Genomic DNA, 20131 nt, shown 5'->3' on the forward strand with positions numbered 1-20131 from the left:
TAGTTTGTCCCTGAGCATAGAGTCTATTACCACCTCCAATCTTATTGTGTTCCTTAATCCGAATAAGCTCTTTGGTGAAAAATCAATGTACAAACAAGTGCATTCTTCTGAAAATAATGCTGTGTGTTACATTCTCAAAAATGAAACATTCTGAGCATATCTCTGCATGAATTGTATAAGAAGAGAGGGGAACTTTCTAAAAATCGTCCCCAAGAATACATTTTGAGAAGCAAAACTTTCCTGAACAGTTAAATGAAGCATATGATAAGTTTCTAAATATTTATTTCAGGCTCATATTGATATTATTCTCCAAAGGAAATATATATATAAATAATACTATCAAAATAAATATAATATACAAAGAATATTTAGACAAATTAAGAAGAGATGGTCTCAAAAAATTAAATTAGAGTTCCTTCACAGTAACATATGGAACTCTGATTTAGCTAAGAAAACCTTATGCCCTTAAACTTATTTAAAATGATTCTTCTGTAGTCCCCCACTAAATTCCTGTATCATTTTGTTGAAAATTTTCCTATTCCATTTATGGTAACAAAGCCCAGAAGAAATTTAAGTTATCTATATCATGGGTCTTCACATAGGTAGCTAATATTTTTCAGAAATAGAATAAATTTTTCTATTTGTACATTTTTGTTTTTGTTGTTATTGTTAAACGTTGGTTTTTGTTTGGTTTTTTTTTAACTAACGGGCCAGCAGTTGCTGCAACCTTCAAGATACCCCAAATCACACTCTTAAGATATCCTGAATCGCCTTCTAAAATATCTGGAATCACTCCTGAGATATCCAGAATCGCACTCCCGAAATATTCAGAATCACACAACCACTTTTAATTATAAACATTTAATATAAAAAAAAAATTAGTCATAGTGTCTACAACTTGAGTCATTCCTGAGTGATAAAACTATTAGGAACAAAGTCTCAAAATCAAACCCCCTAGTAAAAACACTGATATAAAACAAATTCTACTCTCAGAAAAGTTTTTCAGCCCCAAAATTTAAAGTTTTGTTTAAATTTTTCAAACAAAATTTAAAAAGCAATCAGAATTTGGGGCATTCTTGCCTTACTCTCTACCTGAGGAAATATATTTAAGAGATCCTGGGAAAGCTACTGGGACCCATCCAAATGCCTCTTCAAGACACACCATTTAGGTTGCTACCTCCATCAACATATAAGATTTAGGGAGACAATATGCTGAATTTACTAAATGCCTACTACATTGCAAGAAACTGTAAAAAAAAAATAAAAAAAGAAAAGAAAAGAAAAAGAAAGAAAGAAAAAAAGAAAAAATAAACTGTGCTAAGCACCAAGAAGAAAAGTCGTGATACCTGCATGGATCTTACGGTTTATTTAAGAAGGTAAGATACACATATAAATTATAGCATAGGACAATGTATGATTGTCCTATCTGGTTATAAAGTGCCAGAAGAGTTTGGAAGTCAGAGGTAATAGTTCATTCTGGGGAGATCAGGGAGCCTTTAAATCAAAAGTGTCACTTGAGCTACATTAACTGGATAAAATGCGGCTGGTAAGGTACTCAAGATGGAATGGCTTTCCAAAAAAAGTGTGGAGGTGGAAAAAGTAGAGTATCTGTAGAATCAAAGAGTCATGCAGCTGAAGCTTAAGCTATTCAAAGGGGAGTAGTGAAGGAAAGCCTGCTTAACTCCAGAGGAGAAGAGAAGAAGGTGCCCCAGTGTCCAGCCTTGTTAGCTTGGACTTCCTTACTTTGTTGAATTGCCATCCCTGCAGTCTTTTATCAAAGCGAGTGCCACAAACAGAGGGATGTTTTAGTCAGATTAACCTGAGGGTGGGGAATGAATGGAGAGAGCCCAGGGTTAAGGAAAACAGTTCTCAAAAGAAAATGGTGGAAGTCACTATGTGCCAGGCACTGATAAGTATTTCATTTAATCCCAACAACAATTCAGTTATAAAACATTTTTTATAGATAAGAAAACTGAAGCAATTCAACAACAGTTGGTGGCCCAGAAACAAAAAGCTGACTGATGGAAAATTACTCCAGTTTAGGAACGTGGAAGGCAAACATGCTGGAAGGTCAAAAGGGTGGGGAAAATCTAGGGTCCTTATAAGTACAAATGTAGTAGAAATGACTGATGCAGAATCCAAGTCAAATATGAAGAAAAATTCAGCAACAGGAAGAGAGATCATCAATTAGACTTAATAAGGAGGATGAAGAACAAATCCAATTAAGAAAGAGAAAGTGGATAAGCTAGGTTCAAAAAAGTTGTGTCAAAGAGGGAACCTAAGATCTCAGTATTGGATCAGCTTCAAAGTGGTAAGATACCACGGTCCAGGTGGACATGGGATGTACACTATGGATGTATTTTCCCAGAGTCAAGGAAACAGAAGAAAAGTTAGCTCAGGGTAGCATGTGGAAAAGTTTAAAGTAATTATGATGGGTGACAGGATAGAGGGGAAACCCATGATTCTAATACTGAAGTCACTGAGGTTTAAAAACAAACAAACAAAAGAACCCAGAAAGCTGATAGTAGAGAAGATGGCAATATAAACAGATGACTGGTATATTCAAGATGAAAGTTTGAGGAGTACTGATAATGAAACCATTGTTACCTGTCAGCATCAGTGAAGAACTAGGAAAAAATACTGACTTTTTAAAAAAATTACCTTGAATTCAGGGAACATAAGAGGAATTGCCTTTATTACCCCTAGCCACATCCATTACCATTATTATTTTAAAACCAGGGTAATGGTGTGATTGAAAGGATTGAAGATGATGCGATGGCCACTGTCTCTAACTTACAAGATGCCTTCCTCCCTCAGAAGAGGCAAAACCCACCTGCATCTAAGGTGGAAGCCCACCAAGGTCAGTCACAGGGTTCTCAACCTCCTAAATATGGTTCAATGGGTCATCTCCAAAACTACTTCCAATACAAAATAAATGGCAAAGTGCAACTTACTTAAATTTAATGAGAATTTAATACACAATACTATGTATTGTTTGCTAGTGCTGAACTTTTCTATTTTCATGAACTTTCAATAATTCATAAAGTTGTACATAATCTTAAGAATAGATCTCAAGATTAAGGTTATCTTGAATAAATTTCATCTAGATAAGACCACTTTGCAAAAATGCAGTACTCAATATGTTGCCTGCTTATTCTTTCCTTCTACACACACATATATACATACACATACACATGCAATACTAAGATCAAAATAGCTTAAATTTCTAAAACAGGACTCTTGATAACAAACGGGTAGTTGAAGGTGAAAGGTGGAACAAGACCAAGTATACAACTCATGTAACTTTCCACTTCAAAATGAAATGGAAAATTACACTTGGCTTTATTACATTTTTCCAATTTTTATTCAGGTATTAAAAATATCAGTCTCCTAAATCACATATTCCCTTCTCGCTGGATTAAAGTTTAATTCTATGTTTCTATTAAATTTATCCACATTTTAAATAAGTTTATTAAATCATTCAATGATGTGAAAAATCCTGCTAGTTCTACAGCCAGATTTATCTGTTTTGATAAATAAAAGAGTATTACCTTTTAAGAGTAGTTAATAACTTCTGCAAAGTCAAATTTGGAGAAGCGGCTTAAAAGAGAAAGAATAATTTGGAAGGGAAGGGAAAGAGTTTTCTTATGGGTCCCTGGCTTGCTTTGTAAGTTTGACTTAGAAAATCAATAAAACTGATGACTGTTCCTCTGGAAAAGGCTATTAAAAAAAAATTTTTTTTTAATGACTAACAAAATGTAAAATAGTTCCAAATTCCAAGAGTCACTTCACTGGGGTTGTGGAATTCATAGATTTGATATTTAAAGCACTGTTATAAAAATTTTAATACCTTTTAGCATTTACTTTTTTAATAGATAAGTAAACTGAGTGATGAATAAAGTAACTGTCAAAGAAAAAAAATCAAGAAGTCTACAACAGAGGGTTTCAATTACAGAAGAAGAAAGGGAAGTCCTGGTATTTCTTTCACTCCATCGTACCTGCCATGAACAGTAGTAGATTTGATAATATCCCCAGGTAGAACCACCAAGAGTTCAATATCTTTATCTATCGTGTTTTCTTTCTGTTCCATGATAAAAGCAGAAGATTCTACAGAATCATCAACTGAAGAGGCATCAAGGTATTTGGTCTCAGCTGGAGGAAGCGGTGCTTTGGGTTTTGGTTTTCTCCTAAAACAAAAACAAAACACAGAGAATAAAATATATGTATTTTAAAAATAATTTGCTAATAGGATCTCATTTAATAAAAACACAAAATGTGTGTATGTATGTTTTTCACACCTAGGGGAAAAAATGCACTAGAATGTTAGCTTACTAGGGATGATGGAATTAAGTAAACGTTTTTTCTGCCTTTTTTTTTTATAAATTTATTTTTATTATTTATTTTATTTATTTATGGCTGTGTTGGGTCTTTTGTTGCTGTGCGCGGGCTTTCTCTAGTTGCAGCGAGCGGGGGCTACTCTTCGTTGTGGTGCGCGGGCTTCTCGTTGCAGTGGTTTCACTTGTTGCAGAGCACGGGCTCTAGGTGCACAGGCTTCAGTAATTGTGGCACGTGGGCTCACTAGTTGTGGCTCACGGGCTCTAGAGCGCAGGCTCAGTAGTTGTGGTGCACGGGCTTAGTTGCTCCACGGCATGTAGGATCTTCCCGGACCAGGGCTCAAACCTGTGTCCCCTGCATTGGCAGGCGGGTTCTTAACCACTGCGCCACCAGGAAAGTCCTTTTTCTGCCTTTTAAAATCAGCATATTTGTTTGTTTGTTTTTAACAATATGCTTGCATTACTTGGCAATACAAAGAAACATGGTAACAAAAGAGATCTGATATCGGCCTTCATTAAATTCAATTAATGTGTGTTCACTACAGCGAAGCAAAAGTACTGCATTTTTCTTTGGTGGAACAAATTATAAAAATTCTTATTCTCCTAGGATGGAAATCAGTATCTCATTTCCACACCTCCTAATAGCTCTTACCTTTGTGCCTCTCATTCTATTGTTTTCCAATCTAGTGTATTCTGCCTCTCTATCCAGATGAAACTCTACCTATGCTTCAAAATCTAGCTGAAACCGCCCTCCTACCACCCCCCTATATCAAGTGTCTCCCTATAAGGAACATACAACAGATTCCACAAATGTAACATTTTCCCCATTTTTTTCCCCTGGGTACCAGTTTCATCTCTCTGCCTACATTTATTACTCCCTGTAAGAAAGAAGCATGCTGTATTTCCCACTGTGCTCAGCAATGAACAGTGAACTGTGATTGGTTATTTGATAAAGTATATTTCTATTTCAATAAAAAATGTTACAAATAATTATTCTAATAAATATGTTTCGGTGTCACTTACTAGGACAACCCCTTAAGTGATTTATAACAGAAACAGTAGTAGACATTCTACACATGGCCAATTCAATGCTTTGATGATTCCTAGGCAAAAATAAAAACCATGCAAAATAAAAGGCCTTCTTTGTAAGTAAATACGTAACATCCAGCCATTAAGTATTTTCAAAATGTAAGGTCTTACAAATCCAAGCACGTTTGCGCACTCAGCATCATGAAAAAACAGAAACAAGGTTCCTACATTAATTTTCTAAAATAATAGGCCTTTAATTTTTAGGAGTATAACTGCAAAGTTATATTACACTTTAGAAAATATTTCTTTTACAATAGTGACAAAAATGAATTTTTAGAAGTGTTTCAATAAATATAACAAGTTTATAAAATCTATATGAAGAAAAACTTTATCCAATTTCCAAATGTTTTTAATCTGCCCAAACTGACTACTCATCTATTCAACAAACATTTCTCCTGTAACAGACAACCATGTAGCAGATTCAGCTAAACACTGGGGATGTAAAGACAGTAAGACCCAGTTCTCCTTCCCCAAAAGGACTGACAGATATATACAAAATTAGAATAAAGTTTGATGATTGTTCTAATACAGGTATGCAGATGGTACAGCTGCAGCTCTTAGGAAGAGAAACTTTCCTAGGAATCCAGAAATGTTTGACAGATGGGAAACATGAGTTGGGTTTGAGGGAATGAATAGAAACTCACAGGAAAAGACAAGAAATAATTGATATTTTAGGCAAAGGAAAGCAAATCAAGCCATGAAAGAAAGTGGTACTTCTCAGAATTGAAGAGTTTGGTAAAATTCCAGAGAAAAGTCAAAGGAGAAGAGAAATCAGTGAATCAATGAAAAAGCTTTTATAAATTAAGAGAATTCAGCAAGGTGGTTTGGCACAAAGTGATACATGCCAGCATCAATAGCCTGTGTAAACATAAGCAAAACCTAGTCAAAGTATAATGAAAGAAAAAACTTCTTTTACAGTAGCAACCAAAATAAATTTTAAAAAATTATTACAATAAATACAACAAGAATTTTGCAAAATGCATATGAAGAAAATCTTAAATGCCAAATAGTCAGCTTGGATCTCCTTTCCCTTCGACTCCAGATTTATAAATTCAGTGCCTACTTGACATCTGGACTCAAATGACTAACTGGAATCTCCAGCTAAACTTCCAATTCCTCTTCCCATCTCCTCCAAACCAAATGTTTTCCTCTTCAAGTCTTCCCATCTCAGTAAATCTCAATTCTTTCAGTTGCTTGGGCCAAAAATCTCCTCTCTCACACACATACAATCCAATCCCTTGACAAATTCTGCCAGCTCTATATTATAAATAGACCCAGAATCCATCAACAACCTTGATTACCAAACACCTCTGTTCAAGCTGCTAAGTGGTCTTTCTGCTCCCAACCTTGTCACTTTACACTTTATTCTCAACATAGCAGCTGGAGTGATCCTCTTAAAATGTTAAGTTTGATCACAGAACTTCCTTTCCCACCCTTCGATGGCTTCCGACCTCAGCCAAAATAAGATCTGGAGTTTTATAATCTGTCATCCCTTACCTCTAGCCACTCCAAGCTCCCCTCTCCCACTTTCGCCCTAGGCTCACTGCACTCCGATCCTATGACTCTTGCCTTTTCCTTGAACACACTTAGGACAATTCCTACTCAGGTTCCTCTGCAGAGTCTGTTCTTGACCTTAAGATTAACACCTCTATTTCTCTGCTTTACTTTTGTCTGAGGGCTTGTCAGGGCAACTAACATACTTGTTTATCCTGTCTCCTTCCATTAGAGTGATTAATCCCATGAGTATAGGTTCTTGTCTCCACTGCCTGGTGTCACACATATTTGCTAATGTATAAAATCTCTAGAATGTCTGCCACATGGTAGGCACTCATATTTACTGAATGAATGCATTCAGTGAATACTTCCCACAAAGATGAGGTACCTAAGCACATAATTGGGAAGGAAAAAAGGTCTTACCACCAAGGTACTCAGAATTAGCTGTGTTAGGTTTTAGAAACTGATTATGTTTTATTTTTAGGAAGATGAGTGTTGAAAACTATACACTGGACTTATTAGCAAGGAATAACTGGGAACCTTAGGGCTTTAGAAGAGTTTCATGAGGAAGGTCAGAAGACAAGCCCAGCCACCACGCGCAGGTAGGTAAAGCATCAAGAACAACCTTGCCCACAAAATGGACTTGGCTTTCAAGAGAAGTGGTACCAGGGGCTTCCCTGGTGGCGCAGTGGTTGAGAATCTGCCTGCCAATGCAGGGGACACGGGTTCGAGCCCTGGTCTGGGAAGATCCCACGTGCCGTGGAGCAACTAGGCCCGTGAGCCACAACTACTGAGCCTGCGCGTCTGGAGCCTGTGCTCCACAACAAGAGAGGCCGCGATAGTGAGAGGCCCACGCACCGCGATGAAGAGTGGCCCCCGCTCGCCGCAACTAGAGAAAGCCCTCGCGCATAAACAAAGACCCAACACAGCCAAAAAATTTAATTAATTAATTAATTAATTTTTAAAAAAAGAATAAAGCATAAATTTAAAAAAAAAAGAGAAGTGGTACCATAGAAGGTCTGATAGGCACCTCCTGCTGCTACCATCACCTCCCCATCCCCCGCTTTCATCATTGAAGGCACCTTCCCATCTCCAAGTTTTGTTCCCCCGAGTCACCATTTGAATGCCCTCCCCATTCTCTCTGCCTTTACCTATATTATCTATCCTTCGAGGTTCAGACTGAATCACAATTCCTTGGTACATTTTCCCTGTCTATTGCACACTGCAATGAACTCTAACAGTTTTAATGTTCTTATATGTATGACTGTCTTATTTCCTAAGGTACTTTGAGTCTATGATGAAAACCCATCTTATAACTTTATTTATTTATTTATTTATTTATTTATTTATTTATTTATGGCTGCATTTAGGTCTTCACTGCTGCGTGCAGGCTTTCTCTAGTTGTGGCGAGTGGGGGCTACTCTTTGTTGTGGTGCGCAGGCTTCTCACTGTGGTGGCTTCTCGTTGCGGACCACAGGCTCTAGACGCGTGGGCCTAGAGTAGCTGTGGCACGCGGGCTCAGTAGTTGTGGTTCGCGGGCTTAGTTGCTCCGCGGCATGTGGGATGTTCCCGGACCAGGGCTCGAACCCGTGTCCCCTGCATTGGCAAGCGGGTTCTTAACCACTGTGCCACCAGGGAAGCCCCCAAAACCCATCTTAAATTACTAAAGGTAAACCAACTTAAAAAAAAAAAAAAAGGAAAGCAGAACAAAGCACTTGTTGAAATATTATTTACATGGAACTTCTATTAAGAACATCTTAGTGTTCTTTATTATTATAATAAAGCATTTGTCACCTTTGGTCCTGAAAATTGGAAAGCATATTGGGAATCAAACCAAGATCCTTCCACAATGAATTAGAAATCCAACAGGGAAGATGCAATATGTAAGTAATTAAACAACAAATACAAAGCAAAAAAATGAAGTGTCATAAAACAGATGGGTAACCTTGAAGACTCAGAGCAATGACAGCAAGCTAAAATGAGCTCTGTGGGGATGTGAAGGCAGGTATTAAGGTAACTTCAAAGAAAAAAGGGACTCAGTTCTTGAAAGAAAAGTAGTATTTAGGAGGAAGAGCCTGTAGGATCATTTATATGTTGGTTCCCGACTGTGATCCATTTACATTAAATTCAGGAATGTGTCTATCCAGTTAAAGTTTGCTCACTACATGGTATAGTCTAGTGAAAAGAATACCAGGCAGAGGCCTGGATTTGGCCTGAATCCTAAGTAGATTTAAGACTTTGTTAACTTACTTGATCTCTTACTCACCAGCAAAAGTTTTAAAATACCTTTTACCTACTCACATCTCTCCCAATGTTTTACATTTCTTAGTTGAGATGCTTGGAAACGATAACAGAATTAAATTAAATGTCACCCAAAGCCAAAAGTATAGTGAAAATAATCAAAGCTTTCAACATAATCTAAGCATAGGAAATTCTGGTAAAGCAGAATAATACATCAACATGCGATAACAACTGTAATTTATGGCTTAGACGAATGCTAGTTTTCATTAATATAATAAAAATTCAGTAACTGCCATTGAAGTTCCCCCACCCTTTTAAATGGGAATGATGTTTGAGCCAGTTTCCTGCTCAAGGGATTTCCACATAAGCTCCTCAGTGGCCTAGTTTGACTCCCAGTTCCTGCTCCTCAGAGGCCACTACCTTCAACAGTTACAGCAACAAATTTTACACAAGTGTGGTGGAGAGAAGGTTATACTGAAAAGATATTTGAGATAGAAACCTTTTCTGGGTCAACGCAAAAATTCCCAAATCAAGCCCTAAAAATAACAAGCCACAGTAAATTATCGTTTAGGTAAAGCATCGTTTTATTCATGAAAATTATCTCAATATTATATTCAATGTTCATAATGAAAATTAAGGTACAATTCCACGTTATGCAATAACTGATCTTTAAAATACCCAAACTTAATTTTAACAGAGAATTCAAATTACCATTTGAATGGTATCCTGCTACCACTACTGATTGATTTTTTTTTATCACTTGATCTACAAAGCACTTCAAAATCATGTGTCCACTGTAATCACCACTCCATCCCTGTCAATATTAAGATCCTTAAAATAAATGAAAAGGAATAAAAGAGACGCTCAGCAAAACAATAGAAATCTACTCAAAAACCTCTACTTTGTTTGAAAGAAAAAAATTTTTCAATTGTATATGAGATATATCAATACTTGCATCCTTAATAAGCTACTCGAGTCCAATGGGCTCTCATCTGTTTGCTTTATGTATATAGTATCCTCATAGATTCAGAGAAATACTATACAAAAATACAGCTTTGATATTAAAGACAAAATGTAAGAACGGAATTATAAGTCTTAAAACAATAGGTTTTTAAAGTATTACATTCTAATGACCAAAAAGAAATTTAACAGCCACCCTCTCTCAGTACAGAGGGCTATCAAACATTAGATGCATTATGGTAAGTGTTGACGAGACAGTCCTTCGAAGTACAGTATCTGGCAATGTTTTGATGGTTCCTACCTTACGCATTTCAACTATAAAGTGGAGATCAGTTCTTCAAAACAATTTCTTAGTGTGTCTCTCTGGGTTTAATGAAACAAGAGAAGATTATATTAAACAAAAAACTGTCCCAATGGTGAGCATAACATTGTGCTATGTGCCTGAGGGAATGCAATTAAGAACAAAAGGTCCCTTTTCTTGATGAGCCTTACATCTAATCAAAGTAAATATATCAAAGTGGCTTTAAAAGATAAGCAGTAACGAAAGGCAACAAGGGGAGTCCCAAGGCATTATATGACTCTTAACAGACATTTCTCTTGTCAAGGTCACCAATCATCTACGTGTGTTCAAATCTAATAGATAATTATACATCTCATCTCACATTTGAGTAAGCGCCTAAATTCCAATAAGGACACACTTCACAGCTGCTCAAGCCTTCTGCTTGGGATTCTCTTCCCTTGGCTTTGTGTGACACTACAACCTACTGTTTTCCTCCTTTACTGCCACTCCTCGGTCTCAATGCCCTTATCTCTTTGTCTGATTTCTAAGTGTTGAGGCCACCCCAGGGCTCCTTGTCTGCCCCCTTCTTTTCTCTTCTACAATCCTCAGCCCCAAGTAATTTCATGAAATTCCATGGGTTTAAATACCATCTGCAAGTTGATGACTCTCAAAATTCACATCTCCAACCCTGACCTGTTTATTGAGTTCTGACTTATATGCCCAATAATCTCATGGTCTTTGCCATTTGAATGTCCCATAGGTATCTCAGAATCAAAACTCTTGATTCTCCTCTCTACCCCCAGTTCTCATCCAAGCCTCCCCCCAGTAACCCCCATCCCTGGGAATGGCTCCACACTAACTACCTTGTTAACTCAAGCAAAAATTCTAGGCATATTTTAATTCCTCTCTATGCCTATCTCCTATTTCCAATTCATTATCAAGTCTTGTGGGCTTTTAGCTCTAAAACACATCCTGAACCTGCATACTTTTCACCAGCTCCTCTGCTACCACCCTGGCAATTAAGCCATCAGCTCTTGATTGGACTGCTCCAACAGCCTCCTGACTTGTCTCCCCACTTTCTGCTCTTGTCCCTTAAAATGTATTATTCTCTGCAGTAGTCAAGAGTGATCTTTTTTTTTTTTAATATATTTATTTTTACTTATTTATTTTTGGCTGCACTGGGTCTTCGTTGCTGCGTGCAGGCTTTCTCTAGTTGTGACGAGTGGGGGCTACTCTTCATTGTGGTGCATGGGCTTCTCATTGCGGTGGCTTCTCTTGTTGCAGAGCACGGGCTCTAGGCACGCGGGCTCTAGTAGTTGTGCACGTGGGCTCAGCAGTTGTGGTTCGCAGGCTCTAGAGCGCAGGCTCAGTAGTTGTGGCGCACGGGCTTAGTTGCTCCACGGCACGTGGGATCTTCCCAGACCAGGGCTCGAACCCGTGTCTCCTGCATTGGCAGGCGGATTCTTAACCACTGAGCCACCAGGGAAGCCCAAGAGTGATCTTTTAAATATGTAAATCAGACCACATCACATCTCTGACCCTTCACTGGTCTCCCAGTACATTGAGAATAAAACCAAATTCCTGTTCTTGGTTTGCAAAGCCCTAGATGAGCCAGCCTGGTGGTTCTCAAAGTGTGATTTCAGAGCAGCACCTGGGACCTTGTTAGAAATGCAAATTCTCAGGCCCTACCCCAGACCTAAATAATCAGAAACACAGAGGGTAAAGCCCTGCAATGCACCTTTGACAAAACTCTCCAAGTGCTTCTGATGCATGCTAACGTCTAAGAAATCACTGAGCCAGCCCCTGCCAACCTCCCCTCTGTTTACTCAGTTGCAACTCCCTATGTAATTCACACTGGCCTTCCTTCCCTTCCTTCACATCTGAGGGACTTGCAGAGCTGCTCCCTCTGCCCCAAATGTTTTCACCACAGAATTTCAAACTGCCTGCTCCTTCAGCTCATCCAGACAGCAGGTCAAATATTTCCTCCTTGTATAGGTGTTCTCCGACCACTCAAAAGGGGGGGCCAACGCCCAGCCCCACCCATCTCAGCCCACTCTTCACCCAGTGGTGCTCAAATTTGGCTTCACAATGGACTCACCTGAGGACTTTTATAAAATGCTGAGGTTCAGGCCCCACACCCGGAAATTCTGATTTACTGGCTATGGGGATTTTGAAAATCTCCCCAAGCAATTCTAAAGTGCAGCCAAGTTTCAGAACCACTAGTCTAGTACAACGCCTGACAGATAGTAGGTATTCAATTAGAGTTAATGATTTACTTTCCTAAGAACTTTGTAATGTCTGAAACACTGCCAGAATGTTGCTACTTAGGTCAATCAAGTTCATGTAAATTCAGGAAGTTCTCAGAATCACTCAATGTAACAATCTTAAAAGTAGTCCCAAAGTTTAATAATAACTTCTCCAAATTTAAATCCCCATTATATATATATTTTTTAAATCCCAACTTAGCTTTATATGGTTAGCAGTTTTACAAACATCGCATTGCTTTTTTTAAATTTTATTTATTTATCTCTTTATACAGCAGGTTCTTATTAATCTATTTTATACATATTAGTGTATATATGTCAACCCGAATCTCCCAATTCATCTCACCACCACCACCCTGCCCCCCGCTTCCCCCCTTGTTGTCCATACGTTTGTTCTCTACATCTGTGTCTCTATTTCTGCCTTGCAAACCAGTTCATCTGTACCATTTTTCTAGATTCCACATATGTGTTAATATACATATCTGTTTTTCTCTTTCTGACTTACTTCACTCTGTATGACAGTCTCTAGGTTCATCCACATTTCTACAAATGACCCAATTTCATTCCTTTTTATGGCTGAGTAATATTCCATTGAATATATGTACCATTTCTTGTTTATTCATTCATCTTTTGATGGGCATTTACGTTGCTTCCATGACCTGGCTGTTGTAAATAGTGCTGCAATGAACATTGGGGTGCATGTGTCTTTTTGAATTATGGTTTTTCTCTGGGTATATGCCCAGTAGTGGGATTACTGGGCCATATTTTTAGTTTTTTAAGGAACCTCCGTACTGTTCTCCACAGTGGCTGTATCAATTAACAGTCCCACCAACAGTGCAAGAGGGTTCACTTTTCTCCACACCCTCTCCAGCATTTGTTGTTTGTAGATTTTCTGATAATGCCCATTCTAACCGGTGTGAGTTGATACCTCATTGTAGTTTTGATTGGCATTTCTCTAATAATTAGTGATGTTGAGCATCTTTTCATGTGCCTCTTGGTCATCTGTATGTCTTCTTTGGAGAAATGTCTGTTTAGATCTTCTACCCTTTTTTTTGATTGGGTTGTTTGTTTTTTTAATATTGAGCTGCATGAGCTGTTTATATATTTTGGAGATTAATCCTTTGTCCATTGATTCGTTTGCAAATATTTTCTCCCATTCTGAGGGTTGTCTTTTTGTCTTGTTTATAGTTTCCTTTGCTGTGCAAAAGCTTTCAAGTTTCATTAGGTCCTGTTTGTTTATTTTTGTTTTTATTTCCATTACTCTAGGAGGTGGGTCAAAAAAGATCTTTCTGTGATTTATGTCAAAGAGTGTTCTTCGTATGTTTTCCTCTAAGAGTTTTATAGTGTCCAGTCTTACATTTAGGTCTCTAATCCATTTTGAGTTTATTTTTGTGTATGGTGTTAGGGAGTATTCTAATTTCATTCTTTTACATGTAGCTGTCCAGTTTTCCCAGCACCACTTATTGAAGAGGCTGTCTTTTCTCCGTTGTATATCCTTGCTTCCTTTGTCATAGATTATTTGACTATAGGTGCATGGGTTTATCTCTGGACTTTCTATCCTGTTCCATGGAACTATATTTCTGTTTTTGTGCCAGTACCATATTGTCTTGATTACTGTAGCTTTGTAGTAGAGTCTGAAGTCAGGGAGTCTGATTCCTCCAGCTCCGTTTTTTTCCCTCAGACTGCTTTGGCTACTCGGGGTCTCTTGTGTCTCCATACAAATTTTAAGATTTTTTTTGTTCTAGATCTGTAACAAATGCTACTGGTAATTTGATAGGGATTGCACTGAATCTGTAGATTGCTTTGGATAGTATAGTCATTTTCACAATATTGATTCTTCCAATCCAAGAATATGGTATCTGTTATGGTATATGGTATTTTAACAAAATAAGAATTAAAACCCAAGAATTCTGCCAAGACTTCCTTCAATTATTCCCTCACTAAGTGGCACGACTTTCAAACCCCGGACCCATGGTTTTTGCTTTTACGTTGGGGGTGGGGGGAGGTCTTTGTGCCAACCACCTGCTAGGCCCCTTTCACCTTTCCTCAGGGAGAATGATTCACAGTTTCCCACTGTCTTCCATCCATCTTATTACCAGGAGAAATGTAGCAATATAACAGAATAAATCAAGTCTTAGAACACCTAAGGCTGCTAATTTCTGAAAGACTGCTGATTTCTATCTTAAACAGTTGCTACAGGCTCCTAAATGCGAGCTTACTTGCTCTCAGCTCTGTGGAAAATTAATTCTCTCGGATGAAGAGTTAGTCATTTTCTGATTATGCTCAAATAGTTCAACTGTTTAATAATTATCAAACATAATAATTAGCAAAATCTAGACTGTGGATAGTCTACAATCCAGTTTCTCTAACAAATTGACAATGTGGGGAAAATGATGGGGGCGGGGGTAAGAACTGATATAGAATGAGAGATGTAAGTGACAAAACCACCAAAGTAATGTGTGAAACTCAATCCAATTTGGACAAAGAGACTGTTAGAGAAATTTAAATAAAAACTGGGTGTTAGGTGATATGCAAAAGGAACTATTAATTTTGTTAGGTACAATAATAGCACAGAAGATATATTTAAAAACAAAAGTCCTTATTACTTCTTCCACTCTACTATTCCTAGTAAGTGCTTCAGGTACGCAAAGATCATCATTTTTCTTTCTAATATCTTTGCCCTAACTCTAACCCATCTCAAGCCCTAGGCAATCACTAATCAACTTTCTGTCTCTATATACTTGCCTTTTTGGATACTTCATATAAATGGGATCATGCAATATGTGTCCTTTTGTGTCTGGCTTCTTTCACTGACTATAATGCTTTTGAGGTTCATTCGTGTTGTACCATGTATCTGTTCTTTGTTACTTCTTGTTACCCAACAGAATTCCATTGTATGAATATACAACATTTTACTTATCCATTCACCAACTGATGGACATTGAGTTGTTTCTACTTTTTGGCTATTGTAAATAATGCTGCTGTAAACATTTACAGGCAAGTCTACACACACCCCTTCTTGGTACATCATTCATGTGAAGACTTCACAACAAAACCAATATAGCCTCTTCTTAGTACTCAGTGTAAAAATTCCTCCCAATTCCCACCAGGCACAAGAAAATAGTTTAAAGCCATGATTCCTCAAAGTTATTTGAAGTCACTGGCATTTAAAATGATCACATATTCAGGAAAGACCAATAGATATTCAAGAATTATAAGCCACGTGTAGACTGTACCAAACAGAGCTTCAGACACAAACTGATTATCCAAGAAACATTTTGATTATAATTAAAACAGCTCAAGGACCATAAGATTCTGCTTTTCCATTAAGCCATTCTTCTTTCAACTACAGATCAATGGGTTAGTATAAATATTAAATATACAATAAATATAATGAATAATATAATTAAACATATTTAAGACAAGATACAAAGTAACAATCATTGAATAGACTAACATATCTAACAAAGGAAGAGGTAGTTGGTGTAATGAAAACACAGCATAACTGCATTTAACTTATATACTAGCTTCACTACCTAAACCCAGAAAAGATAAGATTCCCCCATAAGTACTGCTTATGCAACAAAGTGTAGTTCCAAACTGTACTTTTAAACTCACACATAAAGCTGCATAAATGTATTTTGTATTTTTCTTATATAGTTAAAATTTTCATTTGGAGAAAAAACTCTATCGCATTTTTAAATATATAAATAGAATAGATATTAATTAATGTTATCTTACAGAAAACAGTTTGAGAATAGTGATTTAGGAAAATGATCAAAAAGGAATGCAAATGTAACAAAAATCCTTTAACATTTCTAATCAATAGGTTATTTTAAAAAGCCACTTAAAGTGGGAAATCAAAAGTTCAAGTAGGGCTTCCCTGGTGGCGCAGTGGTTGAGAATCTGCCTGCCAATGCAGGGGACACAGGTTCGAGCCCTGGTCTGGGAGGATCCCACATGCCGCGGAGCGACTAGGCCCGTGAGCCACAATTGCTGAGCCTGCGCGTCTGGAGCCTGTGCTCCGCAACAAGAGAGGCCGCGATAGTGAGAGGTCCGCGCACCGCGATGAGGAGCGGCCCCCACTTGCCGCAACTAGGGAAAGCCCTCGCAAAGAAACGAAGACCCAACACAGCCATAAATAAATAAATAAATAAATAAATAAAATTAAAAAAAAAAAGTTCAAGTAAACCTTAGGCATTTTAACTTAAAATACACAGATAAATTAATTCATTGATGTAGAGTGAAATGTTTGTATTTGCAGCTGTACCCACTGACTAAATTTTCACCTTGTACTTCTTGTATAATTAGCACATAATGGCTTGCCTTCTAACTTTTTAAAGTAAGCCAAGGATTTCAAGACAGCTGCAAGCAATTCGAATGCAAATTCCTTGATTTTAGCATTTTATTTCATTCTTTCAGTTGTCTCATTCACATATAATTCAACAGTACATTTTTTTGGAGGGGCAGGGTAGCTGGCTCACCAAAGATTCTTTCTGAAGTATTTAACTTCGCTTTTATAGGACAACTCTCTTAATGAATTCAAATCATGTGTTTATAATATTTAGGTTAATTACGTTATTACAATAAGTAACTGTAAAAACAGGCCTTAACAGGTTAGGAAACAGTCAAAACAAATCTTTGATAAAACATAACAAGAGGCATGTACAGGCAATCTAGAAAGTAGCTTACTGCTTTGGGGGTTCACTGTGCCAGGACAGCCATTCAGCATGTTTTACTAAGGGAATGGAAATCTTACTTGACCCAGTGACTGAGCTGCCTAAAATTTAAGAGCTTCTACAGTATTACTAGACATAAGATTCCTGGAAAACTCTGACCCATTCTGTGACAAATCTTTTAAGAAATTGTGACCCAAAACTCAATTTAGGTAGTTCATCCAAACACCTGCAGTCCAAGCAAAAATCACACCAGCTGTCTCTTAATTTCCGCCGAATTTTATAAGAAAGATAGTAAAAAATTAGAACACTATGGGTCAGATCAAACATGTCAGAAATGGTACTAATTTTTCTCTCAATAGAATAATAATCTACGCAGTAGTGAGATATAAATACATAAGTATAACTCTCCAGAAACTATCATTTTTAACCTTCTGTAGAAAGAATCCCTTTTATCCAAGGAAAAATGATCTAAAACAATTTATTTCTCTTTCCACTCCTGCTTTCTTATTGAAGTATAGTTGACCCACAATGCTTCAGGTGTACAGCAAAGTGACTCAGCCATACACACAACACACATATTATTCTTCAGATTCCCCTCCACTACAGGCCACCACAAGACACTGAATATTGTTCTCTGTGCTACACAGCAGGTCCCTGCAGTCCATCTGTTTTATACAGAGCAGTTTGTATCTGTTAATCCCAAATTCCCAATTTATCCCTCCCCCAGAAACAATTCATTCCTATTAATTAAATGCTTTCATGACTATTTTCAATCCCCAAGTAAATAAAATAATTTAGTAAAGGGAAGTAAACAATCTATTAAAAATCTTATTTGTGCCATCATAACTAAAAAATCACGATGAAATTGAAAACCAAACAGTATTTATTGACAAAGAATATTGACAGAGATAAAGATCTCTGTGAAAGAGCTGGCCTTCCTATTTCCTTAATTATCTTTAGGTATTTCTTTATTTATTGCAAGCACATAATGGTATACTAAGCAAAGAGATCCCAGTTTACATACTCTATACTTTTCATACAATGACAGTAATGTTCCAATGGCTTACTTTAAATGGTCACAATTCTGACTAGTGATTAGTTCAGATTAGTGAATTCTGATGAGTGAATGAAAGCTCACTGAGTCCAGGCACTTTTACTCTCTGGTTTAGTGCTATATCCTGAAGGATCGAGAATATTTTTGGCACAAAGAAGGTGCTTAATAAAATATTGTTGAATGAATGAATTCTCTCTTTCACATAGATACACACACACACACACACACACACACACACACACACACACACATAGAGTCAGGTCCTCAAATGTTTTCCCAATTAAAAAAAAAAAAAATCCTAATTTCTTAGAAACACACTAGGATAGGACATTTGATATATTTGGTATGAAATGGCAGTTTCCTTTCACCATTTGACCCTGATTCTCAGAAAAAAGGAAAACTTGTACAAGGAGTAAATTATTCCCAATCGTACTAAATCTGATTGTCTTTAAAGCAATGTATAAAAATAATCAACCAACCACTAGGATTCCTAACATCTATAGCCCATTAAAACAGTTTTCTCTTCCTCCTCCCGTCTAACATAAAGTCATTTACCTTTTCTTTTTAATTTATTTATTTATTTATTTATTTTTGGCTGTGTTGGGTCTTCGTTTCTGTGCTAGGGCTTTCTCTAGTTGGGGCAAGCGGGGGCCACTCTTCATTGCGGTGCGCGGGCCTCTCACTGTCGCGGCCTCTCTTGTTGCGGAGCACAAGCTCCAGACGCGCAGGCTCAGTAGTTGTGGCTCACGGGCCCAGTTGCTCCGCGGCATGTGGGATCTTCCCAGACCAGGGCTCGAACCCGTGTCCCCTGCATTGGCAGGCAGATTCTCAACCACTGCGCCACCAGGGAAGCCCAGTCATTTACCTTTTACTAATATCTTCTTACATTGTTAGTCAACTCTTCCAAAGAAATTATTTTATATATATTCTCCTGCAATCATCGGCAAGTAAGAATGTACTTTATATCTCTGTTTGTGAAAAAGGTCAAATTATAGATTAACTAAAATGAGCTCCCTTAATGGAGTAATCATACAGAGTTAAAGATTATGATACATGAGGGCATCCCTGGTGGCGCAGTGGTTGGGAGTCTGCCTGCCAATGCAGGGAACACGGGTTCGAGCCCTGGTCTGGGAGGATCCCACATGCCGTGGAGCAACTGGCCCCGTGAGCCACAATTACTGAGCCTGCGCGTCTGGAGCCTGTGCTTCGCAACAACAGAGGCCGCGATAGTGAGAGGCCCGCGCACCGCAATGAAGAGTGGCCCCCGCTTGCCGCAACTAGAGAAAGCCCTCGCACAGAAACGAAGACCCAACACAGCCAAGAATAAATAAATAAATAAAGGAGTTCTTTAAAAAAAGAAACTACTACCTACCTTACAGAGTTGCATTAATGCAAAGTTATTTACTGCAGGAGGCCAACTATAATCTGCAAACTTGGTTTTAAACATCTAGCCCACTTAAAAAAAAAAAAAGATTATGATACATGAGAAAGAACTCTGAACCAGGAGGTAAAGAGACACTAGTTTCCCACACACACACTTCCATACAACAAGCATTTATTCAGCACCTACACTGGCTTTGGGTACAGAGAAAAATACATCAGTTCCTGTACTCAAAAAATTAATAGTTTATTATTGTACCATTTTACTCAACTACACATAAAAAGTCCCAAATGTTATCTTGTTCTTCCTTTCTCTTTAGGTGTCTTCAGTTTGATCAATCAATGAGCACTGGTAA

The 20131-nt window shown here is 37.7% G+C and overlaps 1 protein-coding gene across 1 annotated transcript in view; it reads right to left on the reverse strand.

Annotated features, from left to right (window-relative positions):
- COBLL1 (cordon-bleu WH2 repeat protein like 1) overlaps positions 1-20131 on the reverse strand; it is a 147916-nt gene that overhangs the window by 58527 nt on the left and 69258 nt on the right. The window contains 1 exon segment of the mRNA XM_082464913.1: positions 3999-4187. Coding sequence (XP_082321039.1) covers positions 3999-4187 — 189 coding nt within the window.

The sequence above is a fragment of the Balaenoptera physalus genome (assembly GCF_965194825.1).
Source record: "Balaenoptera physalus genome assembly, chromosome: 6".
Taxonomy (NCBI): domain Eukaryota; kingdom Metazoa; phylum Chordata; class Mammalia; order Artiodactyla; family Balaenopteridae; genus Balaenoptera; species Balaenoptera physalus.